Here is a 20687-nt window from a genome sequence, read left to right on the forward strand (position 1 = left end):
TAAATAAAATGAAAAGGGCAGACAATATGCCTACTTAATCCTCGTCGTGGATTTGTGGTAACAAAGCATTCATCAAATTTACTTTTAGTCAATAATTCAGACTAATGCAGAATAAATCCAAATGTAACATTTTATTAGCCATGTAATAAAACATGATAATTCAAAACTTAATTCAACTAATAAACCAACAAATCATAAGAAATGCCAATAATCCAATTATTTAAAAATTAAATTCAAAATCCAATTAAAGCAATATAATACATTGATCAATCACACAGAAACCCTTAATAGTATAAAATGAGAGAGTTTAGAAATGTTACCTGGCCATGAGAACTACACAGTGTTTGTTCAAGAAATCTACAGCGTTAATCCCATTGATCAATATAAGTCTTGTACGCTTAAATATACCTATTAATATTAAAATTTCAACTAAGATCTAATGTAATCAAGTAGTTTAATTCTTGTAGATATACCTAAATAATATGTTAGTTGGAAGCAGTGTCAGATCTGTTATTTTCAGAATTATACTAACACACTTAGAAGGTTAAACTACCGACTCAATCTCTGACATCATGAATCATGAAATTAATAAATGGTGACAATCAACAAAAGAAAGCTTCATGCTGCAATGCATGCTGTGCATCATCATAGTACTAAACTAATTTATGACTCCCAGCATGCATTGCAGTTGATCGGTTTATCTAAATTTGTTTGATGATCGTCACCATTGTTAAGATTTGTAGTGATGATGATGTCTGAATGTGTCAGTATTTTTTGTTTACCTCGTCACAGTGGGTTTACAAACTAGAACAATTATAACTGTCATAAATGGCTCCACATCATCATGTGAAGCAGCTTAACTTAATATTACCTTGACGTCTTCATAAAAACCAACCAACCAATTTCAGCTTAACTTTGAAGCACAGCTTTCTTTTCCAATGCACATGTGTTTCTACACATACACAAAGAAACACACAAAAATAAAGAAAAGAAGGATTTAAAGATGACCAAGAATGTAAAACTGTATTTTCCTCATCGTAGCGGAATTATTACAGCCATGTATATGGTAATGACATATCATGAGTCTCAAATAATAATGTTTCCTCATTCTTATGTAAATCTAGCATTCAGAAGTCCACCGAAAAACAGGCCAATCTCAACACAACACTGACAGTGACGGAACAGTGGAGATGTATGCCCCCATCTATATACCCGCCCATGTTCTAATTCGACTTTCTGACAACAGTTTGCCTTTATCCAGAAACTGCTCAAATAATGTGACGGCAGCATATAAAATCCTTACAGGCACTGCATATTATTTCTTCATCACAGCCCAGAATAATGAAATGCATCCACAAGAACATGTTTGTCATTTAACATTTAAATAAAAACTGCATGTTGACATTGTGCGATTAAGTTCTGAGCTGGTGACACGACCCTTGTTGGGAAACAGCTAATCAGAGCACATCTCATTATTATTAATCATGACCCTTTCAATTAAGGTAATAACAGACCATTTAATTCTGAGGGCAAATCCTAGGGTTGTAAATGGACATTTTTTTCACCCTTATATTTAGTTATCAAAGAACAATCACTCTAAAAATTGCTGGGTTATTTTTTACCCCCAATGGGTAAATATTGGACAGAACACGCGATGGGCAAAAACCGACCCAATGCTGGGCTATTTTAACCCAACTGCTGGGTTATTATTACCCCATAATTGCATAACAACAACCCAACATTAGGTCATTTTCAACCCAGCACGCGTTCTGTCCAATATTTACCCATTATGGGTCAAAAACAACCCAGCACCTTTAGAGTGATGTAACACAGTATTGCAATGCATTCTTGGTCACCTTTAATTTAGTGAGTGTCAAGGGTTTAACTAAAGCAATCACTGATCATCATAATGGTTTGTTAAAATTTCAATATTTTTCAATATTAAATAGAGGGTGCAAACCTGATATTGATTCAATGCAATTAACATTGCCAAATCAACTGTTTTTAACATCGCTTCAACAGGTGCTTGCTATCTGAGTTTCATTTACATACAGAAGGTCATTTGTGGAGTTCTAACCCAATTTCTATGTCAATGGTGGATTTTCCCAAAGTTTAAAGGAAAGAGCCACCCTTTACCAGACGCACTCAGACCATAACAACAATACCAAATATGAATGGTTATACACTTGTACACTTTGATTAAAGTAGGTAACCTATAAGTGAGCTTTGCTAATATCTAGTCCAGCATGTGAGAAGGCACTATGATGATTTCGGTGTAGTTTGTTCTTCAGTGTGTTTCTTCTGATGTTGTTGAAAACTTCTAGAATAAGTGAATTTCTTTCCACAGATCAGGCAGTGATGAGGTTTCTCTCCAGTGTGAACTCTCAGATGGGTCTTCAGGACGTCTCGTCGAGCAAACGTCTTCTCACACTGAGAGCATTTGTAAAGTCTTTTACCTGTATGAGTTCTCTGGTGTATCACCAAATCTTCACTTTTTTTAAAACTCTTCCCACAAACATCACAGTGATGAGGTTTCTCTCCAGTGTGAAGTCTCAGATGGGCTTTTAAGGAAGCTGAAAGAGTAAACGTCTTCTCACACTGAGAGCATTTGTAAGGTTTTTCATCTGTATGAATTCTTTGGTGCTTTAGTAAGTTAGCCTGTTGCCTAAAACTCTCCCCACAAACATTACAGGGATAAGGTTTCTCTCCCGTATGAACTCTCTGATGAACTTTAATAGAGCTATTACTAGTGAAGCTCTTACCACAGTGAGAGCAGACGTAAAGTTTCTGTCCTGTATGAACTCTCTCATGGACTTTTAAGTTACTTGACTGAGCAAACGACTTCCCACACTGAGAGCATTTGTAAGGTTTTTCACCTGTATGAATTCTCTGATGATTTAGTAAGATAATATGTTGGCCAAAACTCCTCCCACAGACATTACATTGATGAGGTTTCTCTCCAGTGTGAATTCTCTCATGGACTTTTAAGTGACTTGACTGAGCAAACGACTTCCCACACTGAGAGCATTTGTAAGGTTTTTCACCTGTATGAATTCTCTGGTGTGACACTAAATGTTGATGTTGATTAAAACTCTTCCCACAAACATCACAGTGATGAGGTTTCTTTTTTCTGTGAATTCTCTCGTGGATTATCAGCTGATATTTTTGACTGAAATGTTCATCACAGTATGAACATTGATAGGGTTTCTCTTCAATGTGTAGTGTTTTGTGTGACTTTAACGAGAATGAATCTCTGAAGGTTTTTCCACATTCACTGCACTGATATGGTTTCTTATTAGTGTGTCTCTTCAGATGATGCCTCTGTTCTGTGTGTTTTCTCTTTAAATGTCTCTGTGAGCTCAATGTCTCTCCACCAGTGATGCAGGAAAGACTCGAGGACGTTATTTCTCCATCCAAACATAATTCACTTCTCACATCTGAAAGAAACATGAAACAATTAAATCAATTTATTTGGTCTTTAACTAGATTTATGCTTAAAACTATGTTTCCTTATAATAGTTTACTATGGAAAAGACTTAACATGAAACTTATTGTGTTTCTATTCAGGGTTGATAAGATGACTTGATGAGTATGCTTAATTTATAATATGTCTAGTGAATTGTCTAGTGTCATTCTTCCTGGACACGTCCTGGCCAGGATTTCGGTGCGTCTTCCAGAAGTCGTATTTGTTGACCGCATACGCTATTCAGTTAAAACATAAGACATACAACTATAGTTTCATTCTTACCTTAAAATGTAACGTTGCTTTTCTGTAATAATAATAATAACTAGATAGGTACATTTCCTGAAGAAAATGTGAAGTGGTGCTTGCCGTGGCAAATATAGGGGGACAAAATCTTCTAAGAATGATTATACACCCTGTCATGATTAAAACAATCCAAACACTGTGTCTCTACGATGTTCTGATGTGGAGATAAAAGGCTTTGTTTATTTGGTTGCTAGGGTACTGCATTTGGTTGCTAGGGAGAAAATTGGCATCCACTAGTGATTACACTTCAAGTCTCGAGTCAAACGGTCCAACCCCCATGTCTCTACGATGTTCTGATGCAGAGATATAAGGCTTTGTTTATTCCGTAGCTAGGGTACTGTATTTGGTTGCTAGGGAGAAAATTGGCACCCCATTATGATCATACTCCAAGCCACAAGTAAAACGGTCCAACCCCCGTGTTTCTACATTGTTCTGATGCGGAGATATAAGGCTTTGTTTATTCCGTTGCTAGGGTACTAAGTTTGGTTGCTAGGGAGAAAATTGGCATCCCATAATAATCATACTCCAAGCCACAAGTAAAACGGTCCAATCCCCGTGTCTCTACGATGTTCTGATGCGGAGATATAAGGCTTTGTTTACACTGTTGCTAGGGTACTGTATTTGGTTGCTAGGGAAAAAATTGGCATCCACTAGTGATTACACGCCGAGTCACGAGTAAAACGGTCCAACCCCCGTGTCTCTACGATGTTCTGATGCGGAGATATAAGGCTTTGTTAACTCTGTTGCTAGGGTACTGTATTTGGTTGCTAGGGAAAAAATGGCATCCACTAGTGATTACTCTTCGAGTCACGAGTAAAACGGTCCAACCCCCGTGTTTCTACGATGTTCTGATGCGGAGATATAAGGCTTTGTTTACACTGTTGCTAGGGTACTGTATTTGGTTGCTAGGGAAAAATTTGGCACCCCATAGTGATTCCACTCTGGGTCACGAGTCAAACGGTCCAACCCCCGTGTCTCTACGATGTTCTGATGCGGAGATATAAGGCTTTGTTTATTCGGTTGCTAGGGTGCTCTTATTTGGTTGCTAGGGGCGGGGCTTGGGAGTGGCCAATGATGTGACCAGTTGTTACACTCCGAGTCACAAGTAAAACGGTCCAACCCCCGTGTCTCTACGATGTTCTGATGCCGAGGTATAACTGTTTGAATTTTATGTTGCTAGGGTGCTTAAAAGTGGTTGCTAGGGGCGTGGCTTAATAGCTCTGGGACTATCCGGATAAATTGATTGGATGTCTGAGTAAAATGAGCCCACCCCCATGTCTCTATGACATTGTAAAGCGAAGATATCCCGTCTGGGCATTTTATAATGGCAGTCTATGGGAGATGTTGCTAGGGTGCTCAAAAGTGGTTGCTAGGGGCGTGGCTTAATAGCTCTGAAATGATCCTGAGAGACTGATTGGATGCCCGAGTAAAATGAGCCCACCCACTTATCTCTATGACACTGTAAAGGAAAGATTTCTAATCTGGAACGGTTTTATTCCCTTATATGGGCGTGTTCCCTGCCCCATTATAAGTCAATGGGAAATTTCGGGGCCTCTTACACCCCAGGGGTACAACTTATACCCCATTGTGATGTATGTTCTTACAGAGTCTACCACCCTCTTCAAATGTTCTAACCCACATGTTTCTACAAAATCCTTGAGCGGAGCTATGACCCGTCAAAGTTGGGCCCAATGTTAAGTCAATGGGATTTTTCGGGTGGTTTTTCGCCCCCCTTTCGGAAATCCTGCACCCGATCCCTTATAAAAGTCATAGCAGACGTGTCCTCAATAAGCCGATCATTTTGAGCCCCGTTTCATTGATCTACGACAAACCGTGTGGGACGAGTTACGCGCCGAAAAAGTGTCCAGATATAAGAATAAATAAATAAAGATATAAATAATAAGTATGAGCAATAGTAATAGTGATGCCTTGCATAAATGCAAGCACCACTAATAATCCTCTATGACGTATGCGGTCAACAAATACGACTTCCGGAAGACGCACCCAAAATCCTGGTCAGAACGTGTCCGGGAAGAATGGCACATATGGTCACCCTACTAAAAACCTATATCTATACCTATACAAATATCTAAATATTTGTTAAAGGGCCATGTCACAAGACTTTTTTAAGATGTCAAATAAATCTTTGCTGTCCCCAGAGCACATATGTGAAGTTTTAGCTCAAAATACCAAATAGATAATTTATTACAACATGTTTAAATTGACACTTTGTGGGTTCGAGCAAAAATGTGCTGTTTTGTCCTTTAAAATGCAAATGAGCTGATGAAATGCAAACACTGATCATAATGATGGTGGTTTTGTTGCAATTGAAACTCAATTGTGCTGTCAATTATTTTCTCTTTCTTTCTGCACTAAATGGCAATGCTGTGGTTGGATAGTGCAGAACTGGAGAGCAGGAGACTGACGTATTCCTGTGGGCGGAGCCTAGTCAAAAACTGTTTTATTGACGTCTTTCAATCGGGAAGTAGAGGGATTTAATCTAAACCGGCCGTTCGCTGTAGGGTTTGAAATAGGGCTGGGATAAACGATTTTTTTTTAAACTATTAATCTAGCGATTCATTTTATCAGTCCGATTTGACTTCGATTCGACTCTCGTTTATCTCTGCATTAATTAACTAATAGCAATTTATGCATGTTGATTTACATAGCCTATCTGAATGAAAATAAAAACATGAATTCCTTAACATTTCAAAATGTTCAATATGTTTATTGCTCTTAAAATTTCAAAATAAAAAGACTATACAAGTGCAAAATAATGCATTCTTAGTCAGAGGTAGCGTTCAATAAAATCATTTGCAGCGCATACTGTGCCGTTTAGTAACAATATAAAACTTACATTACTTTATTTTACATGCATTTATGAGCAAAACCTCTTCAATGTGCCTTTTGATGGTCAGTGTTATTTTTATAACTTGATTTGTTTAATCCAAATTGTTTTCATGCTGTTCTAGTCCATGAAATGATGGATATAAACAGAATTGTAGACTTAAGAATCACATACATTATTAAATCTCTTTCTCTAAAATTTGTTAAGACATATGAGGACTCATTTACTGCTGGGCAGAGAGTGACTGAAAGCACAGTCTTCTGGCAACAGTGTGTTTTTACATATTTTATTGCTTTCTGTTAAACTGCTCAAAGTCATGACTGTTTAAAACACACTTGGCATCACATTCATGATTTTATGTTAAAATTACACTTTTTGGCGTCAATCCACAAGCATTTAACCCATAAACAAAGCACTGTCACTTTAATTGAGCATGAGCCGCGCAGCAAAAATAAAACCGACGCAGAATGATTGCATGAGGCGGGGTGCATGCTTGTTAACATGGGTGCTGAAAAAACACGCGCCGCTTACGCACTGCTCACACTTCCGGTGTAAAACCAGCATGAACTGGAGCCACTCGCGTTGCTACTACTCTACGGAACCGAAATTTTGGGTCTGACGAATCAACGCGCATATTTTGCGTCAATGTATTTTTTGCGTCCGCGTCGTCAATGACGTCGACGCATTGTCCCAGCCCTAGTTTGAAAGGGGAAGAAAATATATCGCCTGGCAGTGAACTTTGAGCTTTATCATTTTGCAGGTATTATTTATGCTATTATTGCAACATTAAACACTAACTAAAGTTTGAAAAATGGAACCAGGAAAAACAGGACCTTTAACAACTAACTTCTTGTTATGACGACGTATGCCATGTGATGTATCAACCTGGCAGATGTAGTAGTACGTCTGAATTCATTCATACTATACAATACCTACTGTTTTAACAGTCAATAAGAGTAGGTACTTTATCTAATTCAGTACCTACTGTCACAGTATGCGATTTCATACACAGCCTGATAAACTGCTTTACAGAGCGCTTTTCATACACACATATTTGTCCTGTGGGGACACCCATATGCATTTTAAAATTGAGGGGTTGCAATTCGCAATCTCACCACAACATGTGGCTAAATTTTACACATCACCTTTACGAAATTTCATGCTTTGTTGTTCAGGCTTCTGTTAAAAAACAAGCGCACGTGATTTTGCATAGGTGTCTTTTGTGTGAAAGTATTTCGAAATGTGTGCGCAGAACGTGAAGATTGCAATCTGCATTCTACAATGTGTAAGCCGCTCAACCCAAATGAATAGGAGGAGCAAGAACTGACAGGCAAATGACTTTAACTCTTTCCCCGCCAGCGTTTTTTAAAAAAAGTTGCCAGCCAGCGCCAGCGTTTTTCATGATTTTCACCAAAGTTTAATGCCTTCCAGAAAATGTTCTTCTTCAAATATACAAACATACAATATACCAAATGAAAGAACAGACCCTCTGCTTTCAAACAAAAAAAACTTTCATCCTACCTTCAGTAGTTCTATTGTAATCAGCTTTTGAATATGGGCAGGGTTTCTGCAAAAACACCACATTTTGAGCAAAAAGCAAAGATAATTCCATTTTTGTGACGGACTTTTCATAGAGATCCCATTCAGAGCGATCTTTAAAACAGACACGGACATGCAGCAGCTTGCCATAGGGTAATACTTCTGGTTTTAAAAAGCTGCGGAAGGGCGCCACCTAGTGGAAAATAGCGGTATTGCGGAAAGACGGAAATACTCGTGGCGGGGAAGCGTTTTCTCTTGATTGACGAGATATCTCGTCAATGGCGGGGAAAGAGTTAAAGTACCGCCAGAACGATTCAAGAAATCATACAGAGGAGTCTGTCGTCAAATAGCTCTTGCGCTCCTCTGATGTCATATACTTGGATGGCCGGCACGCACATGCACGCACTGAGTGACAGGAAGAGCAACTTTGGAAACACAACAGTTCTAAGAACGTTCTTTGAAAGTTCCCAACAATCTCAAAAACATTCTACAACATAAAAAATGTTTCTTGGTTGTCTGAACTTTAGAGGAATGTTACATTCTACCATCATGTCGTGTTTTAATGTTCACACAATGTTTAAAACAAAGTTTTTTATATTGACTTTTTGGCTTATGTATATGATAGAGAAACATTGCATTTTATTATTAAACTGTTATAAAACATTATTTCTAAATGTTCTCTAAAAATATTGCTGCAGAAAACACAATATAGGGCTGCACGATAAATCGCATGCGATACGTCAGTAATGCCGGTTCCTTGATTAGTATTAAATCTCCAACAGCTGCTTTCAGATGGTGCGACATTAACTGCACAGAGCCAAAGTTCCCTGACAAGCTGGGCCATATTGCAGGCGATACGTCCGCGATAATTAATGGGAAATTGCCCCGATTGTCAGTGAACTACGGCTCTGTGTAGTTAAAGCTGCTCCATCTGAAAACAGCTGATGGCGATTTACTACTACTCAAGGAACCGGCATTACTGACGAGAGGCGCGTGACAAACACATGCGATCTATCGTGCAGCTCTACAATTCACTTATTAGGCTTAGATGTTGACGTTTTTTTTTCATTTTAAGTCACCATTATTGTGATATGTGTTTGTTTTAGTTGGATTCTTGAGCCTTGACCATAGACTGAAAAAAATGGACGTAGTGTCAGTAACGTCACCCATAGGTTTCTGAAGATCGTTTTTGAAGCTTAAAGTAGGCATTGCCTGCTGTCGCCATCTTGGCCACGCGTCATAGCGCATCATTCGCGGATATCCGAAAATGGGTAAAGAGGGAGGACGTGGTGCGTTTTCATCCACTAACAACACGAAATGTAGTAAATTTGAACAATGCACAAGGGTTAAGGATTTTTATAAACTATGGACAAAAATTAAGCTTATCTGAAACTAAGGAAAGTACTAGATTCTTCCCGAAATTAATGGAAGAACTAGGGATGTATTTCATTATTATAGCCATAAAGTACTGAACATGTACTCTCTCACACACAAAGCTTAAAGCGTAACTAAACCCCTGTTCAGAGCCTGACTCCACCTACTGGCAATATTTGAAAAATGCCAGAAAAGTGGGCAGATCCTAACAGAGATAGAGGGGACGGACTAAGCTTGTACCAAGTGTTTGGTGAGATCGTAACAAGGGCGTGTCGAGCTTGAACCTGCTTACGTCACAAGTAACTTTTTGGACCCAACATCCAATAGGAAAATTCAACTGCAGTACCCACCGTTCAACCTGAAGATGGCAGCACTCAGACGTTTTTACACCATATATCTGGGCTATTCAAATCTTACCCTGGAGGGCCGGATCACTGCAGATTTTAGCTCCAGCCCTGATCAAGCACACCTGAGCAAGCTAATCAAGAGCTGTGTCCCAATTCAGGGGCTGCGACCTTCTAAGGACGTATTTTAAGACCGATTGCGTCACAGCAGCGCGACTTCAGGCTGGCAAGGCCATCCCAATTCGAAGGATGCTTAGAATGAAGCCTCAACATGCGTCCTCATTTCTCCGCGCTGTTAAGGATAGAACGAATGGATCCTTAACAGCCGAGGATATCTCAAGATTCATTGCGCGCCTGCAACGGTGGCTGGATATTCTAAAATAAACAATTAAAACCTTCATTAAATAAAAGTGTGTATTTATCAAAAAAAGTTTGTCACTGTTTTAGTATTACAAGTTATGTTTTGTGTTAATATTATTATTTTCATGACGCATATATTTCTAAGGTTGATTAATTTAATTTAATATACTGTTGAATAGTTTAATCTACATCAACGTGTCATATTTTCTAAACTAAATTCATATTTTTCTGATTTCATATTTATTTTAATAAGTCAGAAACGTTTCCGCTATGTCCTGCTGACAGGTGCAGCAGGTGACGCCAATTATGGTTCGTCCGAAGGTTAGACCATCTCATTTCAGTTCTCTTCGCAGACTTCTGAGGCTGGCACCTTGAAAGACCGAGTGCTCATATTTAAGGTCGCATGCTTAGAAGGTCGCAGCCCCTGAAGTGGGACACAGCTAAGGTCTTCATGATCACTAGACAATCACAGGTGGGTAAGTTTGATTAGGGTTGGAGCTAAACTATGCAGGGCTCTGGCCCTCCAGGGTAAGATTTGAATAGCCCTGCCATATATTGTAGTATTGAAACACTTTATATCCAAATGTCAAAAAACTTACTAAAATCAATGAACAGTACTTATAAAGCATCATTCTTACAGATCATTAACCTAAAAAAGTTGGTTTAGGGTTTAGTTAGTTTAGTTTAAAATACACGCTGATTGCAAGTTCTGGAATCATACTGTAAACAATACAGATTTTATTTTAATTTTTTTATATAGAACAATTTATTTAATTTAGATAAATTTGTCTGTCTTTTATCAGCCTTACCAATTGTTAAAATGTATGTTTGTGCTGGTCAGTTATGAACAATAGGTCAAATTAAACTGCTACCAAAAATTTAAACATCTTGTTTTTATATACTTTCATTCTTTCCTGTTTGTTGCTTGATAAGAATATTTTAAAAATTCGAAAAATCATGATCGTGCATCCTTAATTTTGCATATCGTTAAAACGCCAACCACGATATTATCTCCAACAATATATTTTGCACACCCTTAGAGCTTTACAACAATAGTTTGTCAAGATTATTTATGGTTTAAAGTAGGCTATCGGTTTAATAGTAAGATGAACAATTTGTGTGGGCCCGCAACAGTTGAGGATAAAAATAGTAAAAATACAATAATAACTGAGGAGACATACCTGACAGAATAAAATCATAACCAACATCATTATTAGGATGGTCTTCATATTCATGAGGTTTGGGTTCAGTTTTTATTTCTGTTGGTTCGGTTTTTATTTCTGTGGGTTCAGTTTTGATCTTCATCATGAGGTTCCTGAAGTCGATGAGTTTGACTGAACACATCTTGAGTTTGGTCTGCAGGATCTGCTGCTGTTCTCCAGCGTTACAGACAGAATCCAGAGACTCTGTGGAGGTTTGATCAGTAGATTCATCATCCTGTAAGTCCTGATCAGTTCCTGATTTACAGCACATAACAGCCATCTCATCATCAACACTAAAATACACAGAGACAAGACTCTGTTTACACTCATTAAAACACTCAAGAGGGAAAAACACTGAGGATACACAAACACATCACACGCGAGCTCTTACTTCTTCTACTTCTTCTTCTTAAATGGCGACCGACTCCTTAGGAGCATTATCGCCATCTACTGTTCTGAATTGCGGACTGAGTTTACATGAGTGAGGATTCTTCTTCTTCTTTTGTGGGTTTACTGGCAGGTTGCAAACCAACTGTGAAGGTGCATCCCTGCTGAAAAATCCAGCATCAAACCAGCATGGGAATTAGGTCTATGCTGGTGGTCATGACCAGTATGGGATGCTGGTACTAATGCTGGTTTGGTGCTGGTTTAGCTGGTGTTCACAAGCAAATGGGTGTTTTATCTTACTTCTTATCTAATCCTAACCTTACTCTACCGACCCACCTCTTATCCCACAAGAGAGGCTTCACAAAGCAGCTTCTGGTGCTGCATGTTCAGCTCCTCCGTCCACACTCAGCCCTCCTGGTGGGATAAATGCTCAGAATTTCTCAATCCTATCCATACATATCATGCATTAGCTACTCTAGATATACCCGAGTCATATAAAAATTGTATTAGTGTTCTGCTTAGCTTCCTGTACAATAAAAGTTATTTTAGCTTGACTAATGTATTACGGTATAAATTATGTTTACTACAAATTAAAAGTACAAGACTTTATTTTTATATACACTGCACACATCACATAATCCATTTTCATGTAAACCCATAAGCGCCAATGTTGATTTCAATCACGTGTGTCCAAGTACTTTTCTATTATCTCCTTGCCAATTTATCCTCCATACTGTCTGTATAATACTATAACACCATCTCTCTGTATTACTACTGTCCCATCCGATTTGTCATTTATTCATTAACTTTTTCTTTGAAAACTATTTGGCCTCCTTTGGGTACTTTAACATCCACATCCCGCTTATCTAGTGTTTTATTTATTTATTTATTTAGCTTATTTTTCAGCAACTTCATTACCAGATACCCCAATATGTGATGGTACCCAACAAAAATACACAATCACTCCATCCTCTTTCAGCCTATATAACAATAAATATATTTCCATTATTCAATTTTCTTATGGGAACTCTCATCAGGATCCTGTCAGCGCTTTCTGGATGTACTGTCGTCTCTGGATGGAGATCCTGAAGAGAAGTGCATTACAATAGTCCAGCCTGGAGGAGACAAACGCGTGGACAAGCTTCTCTGCATCTGCCAGGTTGAGTGTTGTACAGAGTTTGGTGATGTTCTTGAGGTGGTAGAATGATGTCTTACAGAGATGTTTGATGTGGGTTTCTAAGGTGAGTTGAGAGTCCATTTTAATGCCCAAATTGGTGACAGATGTGGAAAGGGTGATGCTAATAGTTAATACTACAGAGAAAGTAATACTGTTAATGGTAGGAAAGCGGAGCTGATCTGATGTGCCAAGATGGAACACACAGATAATTCGTCAGGCAACTTCAGACCAATTTGTATTTTCAATTTTGGAATATGTATGTGGGGGATATTTTAACTTTTCCACAACATATTCTTAAAGCTCTGGATTGAATGATATCTAGCTTTTCCAAAAGTCTTGGTTGCCGACCCATATACAATACACTCATAATCAAGACATGGAATGAATCAGTGCTTGATACATGCACAATAAAACATTACGACTAGCTCCCTAATCCTGACCAGCAACCATATGCATGCAATTTAAAACCTTTTTACACTTTAATTTTACTAATGTGATGTTTCCATGTTCATTTTTCATCAAACCAGATTCCCACATATTAAAAAAAAACTGTACTATTTCTAATGTTTGATCATATTTTAGTTTTAAAATAGTTTTCCTTATAAATAACATATATTGTGTTACTCCTCCACTTCTTCGATAAGACTTCTGTATACCTTTTACTACATTTTTTATATTACGGCTTCTCTTCCATAATGATCCGTCATCTGCATACAGTGCTAGTCCTATTCCTGTTTTTTTAATTTGATCAAAAACATCATTAATCATTGGGCTAATTGCACTACCCTGCGGACTTCCATTCAGAACTTATAAAGAGCTGAAAGTTCTTCTCCAACTTTAACCTGAAAAGGACATTCATATAAAAAGTCCTAAAAATGTCCCACCTATTCCAATTTTGTTTAGTTTAATAATAGTAATCCTTCCATCCAGAAGTGTCTTTAGCCTTTTCTATGTCAAAGAAGACTGCAATCATATGTTGTTTCATTACAAAAGCTTTTTTAATTTCATTTTCAAACAGTACCAATGCATATACTGTAGACCTACTTTTCCTGAAACCAACTGTAAAAGGTAATTAATTCGCCTTACAATGATTTTTTCCATTACTTTACATATTGTAGAGATAAGAGTGATGGGTCTATAGCTACTACGTTTGGTTATACCTTTCCCAGGTTTAGCTAGAGGGAGAAAAATGGCAGTTTTCGTTTTATTATCAGGTACTGTATCGTTTCAAATGAATTTTTATCAAACAAATAACACTTATACACCTATTACAAATATGTGTGTTGTACCCCACTGCCACACTCTTGTAGATTATTGTGTGAAAAAAGGTACATATTGTAAACATAAGGTCCCAGGTTACGAGCATTCAAATAGTTATGTTCCATTTTAACAAAATCAATATTCCTTGGTAAACACTTCCACTGGAAATCTTTAAAATTCCTTTCTGTATTGATTTCTGAATCAGTTTTAAGATGTAGGCCCTGTTTAACATAAACACACAGAGGAGCCTGGATAAACCCCAAATCCAGCATATAGAGGTTCAGTAAATGTTGTGTTAAATGTGTGTAAATGTGTGAGTGTTTGTGTATCAGAGACACTGTAGTAGGAGAGAGTACCCGCTGACCAGTCCAGATAAACTCCTACTCTGTTAGATGGGAAAGGTGCAGGTATGTCTGTGCTTTTTTTATTATGTATTGCAGAGTAACTTCGTTTTGTGCAGTAAAGAGTCCAGGAATTATCATTGAATCCAAAATAACACTCACTACTGTCACCCTTTCTCTTTAACCCTTTATATACCACACATAAATCATTCACCCCGGTCCATTCAGCTTCCCAATAACACCGTTCAGTCAGAGCCTCTTTACACAGAACGTTACCATAGTAATCAAATCTGTCTGGATGATCCGGATACGACTGTCTCTCTTTCACACGCATCACCATTCGGTTTTCCTGAGACAGAGCGAGACGACAATCTGCTGTGTTTGAATCCAGAGTGAGATAACAGGAGTCTGCGGATGAGAAAAGAAAGAAATTAAATTATTAGACATCTTTAGTAATAGTGTTTTACGCTGATATTTGTGACTTTACGTGAAGATCCAGTTAAAGTTATTTTTATGTAAACATTTTTTTGCAATAATATAACTTTGATATCTTTTATATTGACTGAGTGAGATCACGTCAAAGATTAAAGGTATTGCGGAGGATTTTCTTTTTCCGGGTGGTCATCAAGACTATTGGTCCTCCTAGTTGTCAATCAGGAGTGTTGCGCAATTGCATTTTTGAAAAAAAGTGGACAAGACAATTCTTTTCTAAAACTCGAGAAAATCCTCGGCTACACCTTTAAGTAAAATCATAAGATTCAATAGATTATGAGACTTTAGCCTGTATTTCACACAGGCTTACATTAATGTTTATTAAACATTACATTTTTTCAGTCCTGGTAAAAGTCTGCTCTCTCCTCCATAATCCAACCTACAGACACAAATATAAACACAAAAATATGAGAGGATGGAGATAAAGACACAATACTGTACTACATAATAAGATGACATTGTACATACATGAGTTTCTTGAGTGCGCAGTTCGTATCATTGAGTCTCTGAGAGAGCATCTGGCGTCCTGAGTGTTGTGGGTGATTGTAGCTCAGATCCAGCTCTCTCAGGTGTGATGATGGGTTTGAACTCAGAGCTGAAGCCAAATAACAACAACCTTCATCTGTCACCATACAACCTGATAATCTACAGAGAGATCACACATCAACATCAGTCAGTTCATCCTTTTTAGTTATAAATCAGTAAATCAGTATCTAGAGATAAATACCTCAATGTGTGTAGTTTACAGTCTGGACTCTTGAGAGCATCAGAGATGAGCTTCACTCCTGAATCCTGCAGGTCATTGTTACTCAAGTCCAGATCTCTCACAGATGAATTTGAGGATTGAAGAGCTGAAGCCACAATTTTACAGCACTCAACTGTGAGATTACAGTCTGTAAGACTACAAGGGTAAAGCACAAATTATTTTTTTTTTATAATTTATTTCTTTAGTGATTTTTAGTCACCTGTAAGAAAAGTAATCAACTTTTGTACATGTTGCGTTTGAAGTAGGGATGCACTATACAGTTGGTCTATTAGCTAGTTTATTTCTGCATCAAATCATTTTTACTGAACATGGATTGGATCTAATTAACATTCAACTGACCAACATAATAAGAGGCCTCTTAAATAAAAACTTCATGCTGCAATGCATGCTGGGTATTAACAAATTACAAATCTCATTCAGGATTCCCAACATGCACTGCAGCATGGATAAATAAGGATTTTTTAAACAATTTTGTTTGTCAGCATGGTTGAGATTCATGGTCTGATTCTTGACGTTTGTGCGTCCCAATTATACAGCGGATATTTTTTGTCCAAAGTTTCTAAAACTCCTTAATGACAAACTGCTTTGAAAGAGCTGGATCTAATATACATTATTGGCAGAAAAAAAACTTTTGATTAGTAAATTAATTAGGTGATGATCTTTACCATTACGTACCAACAACCACAGAATTACACTATTAACTTTACATGTTCATAACAAATGTGGTGCATTAACACAAAGTTAACACAACCAGAGAAAAAATTCGCAAGCAAAAAGTCAAGTGTCAAGAGTCCAACCAAAACAAGCACCAATCACAACAATGGCGACTTAAAACGCAACAAAACATCAACATCCAAACCCAACAAGCGAACTGTGTTCTCCACAGCAATACATCCACTGAACATTCAGAAACAATGTTCCACAAAATAATAAAATGCAATGTCTCTCCATCATCCACACAACAATTAAACAAGTCAATATAATAAACAGTTGTTGTTTTAAACATTGTGTGAACATTAAAACATGACATTGTCATAACCTTTAAAAATGGTAAAATGTAACATTACTCTAACGTTCAGACAACAGAAACATTCCTAGAACTCAAAGAAAACTGGAAACCTTCAACGTTGGCAGAATGTTTTTGGGAACCTTGGGAACTTTCAGGGAACGTTCTTATAACTTTTTCTTCTAGCTGAGATGTATACAAGTTTGGGACAACTGAAGTGTAAGTATATTATAACAGTATTTTCAGTTTTCGGTGGGCTGTCCCTTTAACCTTTAAAAATGTAATCTTGATTTTTCTACTATAAGTCTTATTGATTATCCCTTACATGATATTTAAATAAATGATAAAACTCTTACATAGCTCTTGTGCAGTTGTTGACAGCTGGTATGAGTCGTCTTCTTCCTTCGTCTGTTGTGTTGTATTTCTTCAGATTCAGTTCATCCAGCACCTCCTCTGACATCTGAAGCATGTAGGCTATTGCTGAACAGTGAGCAGCAGAGAGTTTCTTCTCTGAGTGTTTGTCTGATCTCACAAACTCCTCAATCTCTCTGTACAGAGTCTGATCATTCACTTCAAGAAGACACAGAAACAGATTGATGGATCTTTCTGCAGAGAGATCTTCATTATGCTTGACTTTATCTTTAATGTACTGTGTGATTTCACTGATGGTTTCTGAGGTGTCCACCGTGTGTGTCAGTAGATCCTTTAAGAGTCTCTGATTGGACTCCAGTGAGATGCCCAGCAGGAATCGCAGGAAAAGATCCAGATGTCCAGTTTCACTTTCAAGAGCTTTATCTACTGCATTTTTTAGAAAGCTATAAACTAAATTCAGAAACTTTAAGGTGTCAACTTTTTTGCTTACATACCAGTAAAATGCATAGAGAGCAGCCAGAAACTCCTGAAAGCTGAGATGTATGAAGCAGTAGATTTTCCTCTGATGCATCACAGATTCCTCCTTAAAGATCTCAGTACAAATCCCAGAATACACTGAGGCGTCAGTGATGTCTATGCCAGACTCTCTCAGCTCCTCCTCATAAAACATCACATTACCCTTCATCAGCTGTTTGAAAGCCAGTTCAGACAGTTTGACAATCACTTCTCTGTTGGACTGCAGGAGTTTTATTGGATCTCTCTCATCATACTTCTCATTCTTCATATTCATCTGAATCAGCAGGAAGTGGATGTACATTTCAGTCAGAGTTTTAGGGATTTCTGCTCTCTCATTGTCTTGTTTCAGGATGTTTTGAAGCACAGTGGATGAGATCCAACAGAAGACTGGTATGTGACACATGATGTGGAGACTTCTTGATCTTCTGACGTGTGAGATGATTCTGCTGGCTTGATGTTCATCACTGATTCTCTTCCTGAAATATTCCTCCTTCTGATCATCATTGAATCCCTGGATTTCTGTCAGACGGTTGATGTATTTAGATGGGATCTGATTGGCTGCTGCTGGTCTGGAGGTGATCCAGATGAGAGCAGAGGGAAGCAGATCTCCTTTCATGAGGTTTGATATCAACACAGGCACTGATGAAGTCTCAGTCACCTCAGAAACTTTCTCAGCGTCTGAAAACATCAGTGTCATTCTGTTTTCATCCAGACCATCAAAGATGAACACAACTTTACACTCATCATAAATCTTTGAGTCCAGATCTTGAAGTTCAGGATGAAAGTCAAGCAGAAGTTTGTGAAGACTGTACTGATCATCTTGAATCAAGTTCAGCTCTCGAAACGGAAACACAAACATGAAATCTACATCCTGATTGGCTGTTCCCTCGGCCCAATCCAGAATGAACTTCTGTACAGAGACGGTTTTTCCAATTCCAGCGATGCCTTTAGTAAGAACGCTCTTGATTTTGTCTTTCCTCTCTCTTCTTTTCTCTGTTTTATATTCTGGTTCAGGTAAGGGTTTAAAGATGTCATTGCAGTAGATTGTTGTGTCTTGTAAGTGTTGTGTTCTGGTGTTTTTCTCCATGTGTAAAACTTCATGTTCTTCATTCACTCCTTCACTCTCTCCCTCTATGAGGTACAGTTGTGTATAAATCCTCTTCAGGAGCGTATGATTCTCCTGGAGTTTAATTCCCTCAAATAAACTCTCAAACTTGTTCTTCATGATGGTTTTGTGTTGGTCTTTGACTCTCTGCAGAACTTCACATGAAACCTGATGAAGATCTTCAGTCTCCTCAAGCAGCGTTTGTGTCTGTAGGTCTGATTCATTCTTGTGAGTTTGACAGGAGGAATCAGTGTAGTTCAGACTGGACCGCATCCCCTCACTGCTGGAAAAGGAGAAGCAAAAAATAACTATGACAGTCATGAGAACAACGTCTGGAGAACATCATGAAGATTTCACAAAGGGATGTAAGTACATTATGATCAAGCAATACTTCAGTCTGGTAGAATGACTCTTCATGCCAGTGTTGTCTGTATTTGTGTGTGTGCGTATGTATATATAGTACATAAGTCATCCAACGCTGTGACTGTGAGATTTCATGTGACATGCTTGATGATGCATTATACAATAATAGTGCAATAAAAAATCCATTCATTCCAGTCATTTTAAAATGTTATCAAGTTATTTAAATATAAATCCTTTTCAATTCCACAATTTCAAAACAATTCTAACAAGTTACAGTTGCAACTCCATTCCCCCTCAAAATTCAAGTTAGGAAAGGGGCATTTGGACTAGGGATGCACCGAATCCAGATTTTGTAGGTTCGGCCGAATCCCGAATCCACCATTTAAGATTCGGCCGAAACCGAATACCGAATCCTACTCGCATCCTTATTCCATTAACACAGTAAAACACATTATGACGTAAACAACATCCACAGCAGTGTATTTTTCATTTTATTTAATTTTAACTGTACATTATGCCAGGATGACAAGTTGGAAAAACAATTGTGACAATTACCATAAGCCTATGCATAATGAAAGCGATGCGTTGCGACACGCTCGTTTTTCCAATAAGCAAGCAGCTCCGCGCTGAAAACTATATTTAACTTTGAGTGAGAAGCTCCGCTCGCCAATGTCAGTTTTCACATGGCCGTCCAATTACAGTGGAGGAGGGGCGGGACATTACCACAGCAGCCAACCGGCTCACAGCTGAAGCATCACAGCTACCAAGCGCTCGGCTGAAAAACAGCTGGCATTTGGCGTCCTCAAGGCGTTTTCAGCCGTGTTTAAAAGTTTTGGTGTGTCCAGCCCCTAAGGCTCACCGAAAGAAAAAACTCATCTCCACGTCAGCACCCGATGTGTGTAATCAACGGCCGCGTGACGTCGACCAGCGTAGCGCAAGCCTAGGGTTCGGTTCGTTGGAAAAAAAATCTAGGATTCGGCCAAACCGGAACCCTGTCAAAAAGCCCAGTATTCGGCCGAATCCGAATCCTGGATTTGGTGCATCCCTAACCAAACCAATCATGAGCCCCATTCACTTCCATAATAGAAAAAAGAATATTGCGGAAGCAAATGGGGCTCATGATCGGTTTGGTTACAAACATTTCTCAAAACTTCTTACTCCGTGTTCATCAAAACAAATTTTTTTATAACAGTTTGTAACAACATGATGGTGAGTAAATGTTTACAGAATTTTCATTTTTGGGTGAACATCCCTTTAACACCCTGTTTTACAATGCAAAAACTTTAGTATTGATTCCTATTAGCAAAACCACACTACACTAACCAATGTTGAACTATAGTTTTTGAAAACCATAGTTGTCAAAACCATGGTTATTTTGTGGTTACCATGGTATTACTACAGTAACAAACCCCAGCATATAAAACATTTATACTCTCCATGATGACTTTCACTTTGTAAAATGTAAT

General features: G+C 38.1%; 2 protein-coding genes across 2 annotated transcripts; both read right to left on the reverse strand.

Annotated features, from left to right (window-relative positions):
- LOC141363561 (uncharacterized) lies at positions 1-11861 on the reverse strand. The gene is made up of 2 exons (XM_073866434.1): positions 11416-11861; positions 1-3437 (listed from the first exon to the last, which is right to left on the reverse strand). The coding sequence occupies exons 1-2, from the start codon at positions 11714-11716 to the stop codon at positions 2260-2262; spliced, it is 1479 nt and encodes a 492-aa protein (XP_073722535.1). The 5' UTR covers positions 11717-11861; the 3' UTR covers positions 1-2259.
- A 2113-nt stretch (positions 11862-13974) lies between these two features.
- On the reverse strand, positions 13975-19158 carry LOC141363556 (NACHT, LRR and PYD domains-containing protein 3-like). The gene is made up of 5 exons (XM_073866372.1): positions 17222-19158; positions 15821-15994; positions 15562-15738; positions 15426-15472; positions 13975-15009 (listed from the first exon to the last, which is right to left on the reverse strand). Exons 1-5 carry the CDS (start codon positions 19129-19131, stop codon positions 14486-14488), a joined length of 2832 nt encoding a protein of 943 aa, XP_073722473.1. The 5' UTR covers positions 19132-19158; the 3' UTR covers positions 13975-14485.
- Positions 19159-20687: the final 1529 nt, after the last annotated feature.

Source organism: Misgurnus anguillicaudatus, chromosome 3 (genome assembly GCF_027580225.2).
Source record: "Misgurnus anguillicaudatus chromosome 3, ASM2758022v2, whole genome shotgun sequence".
Taxonomy (NCBI): Eukaryota; Metazoa; Chordata; class Actinopteri; order Cypriniformes; family Cobitidae; genus Misgurnus; species Misgurnus anguillicaudatus.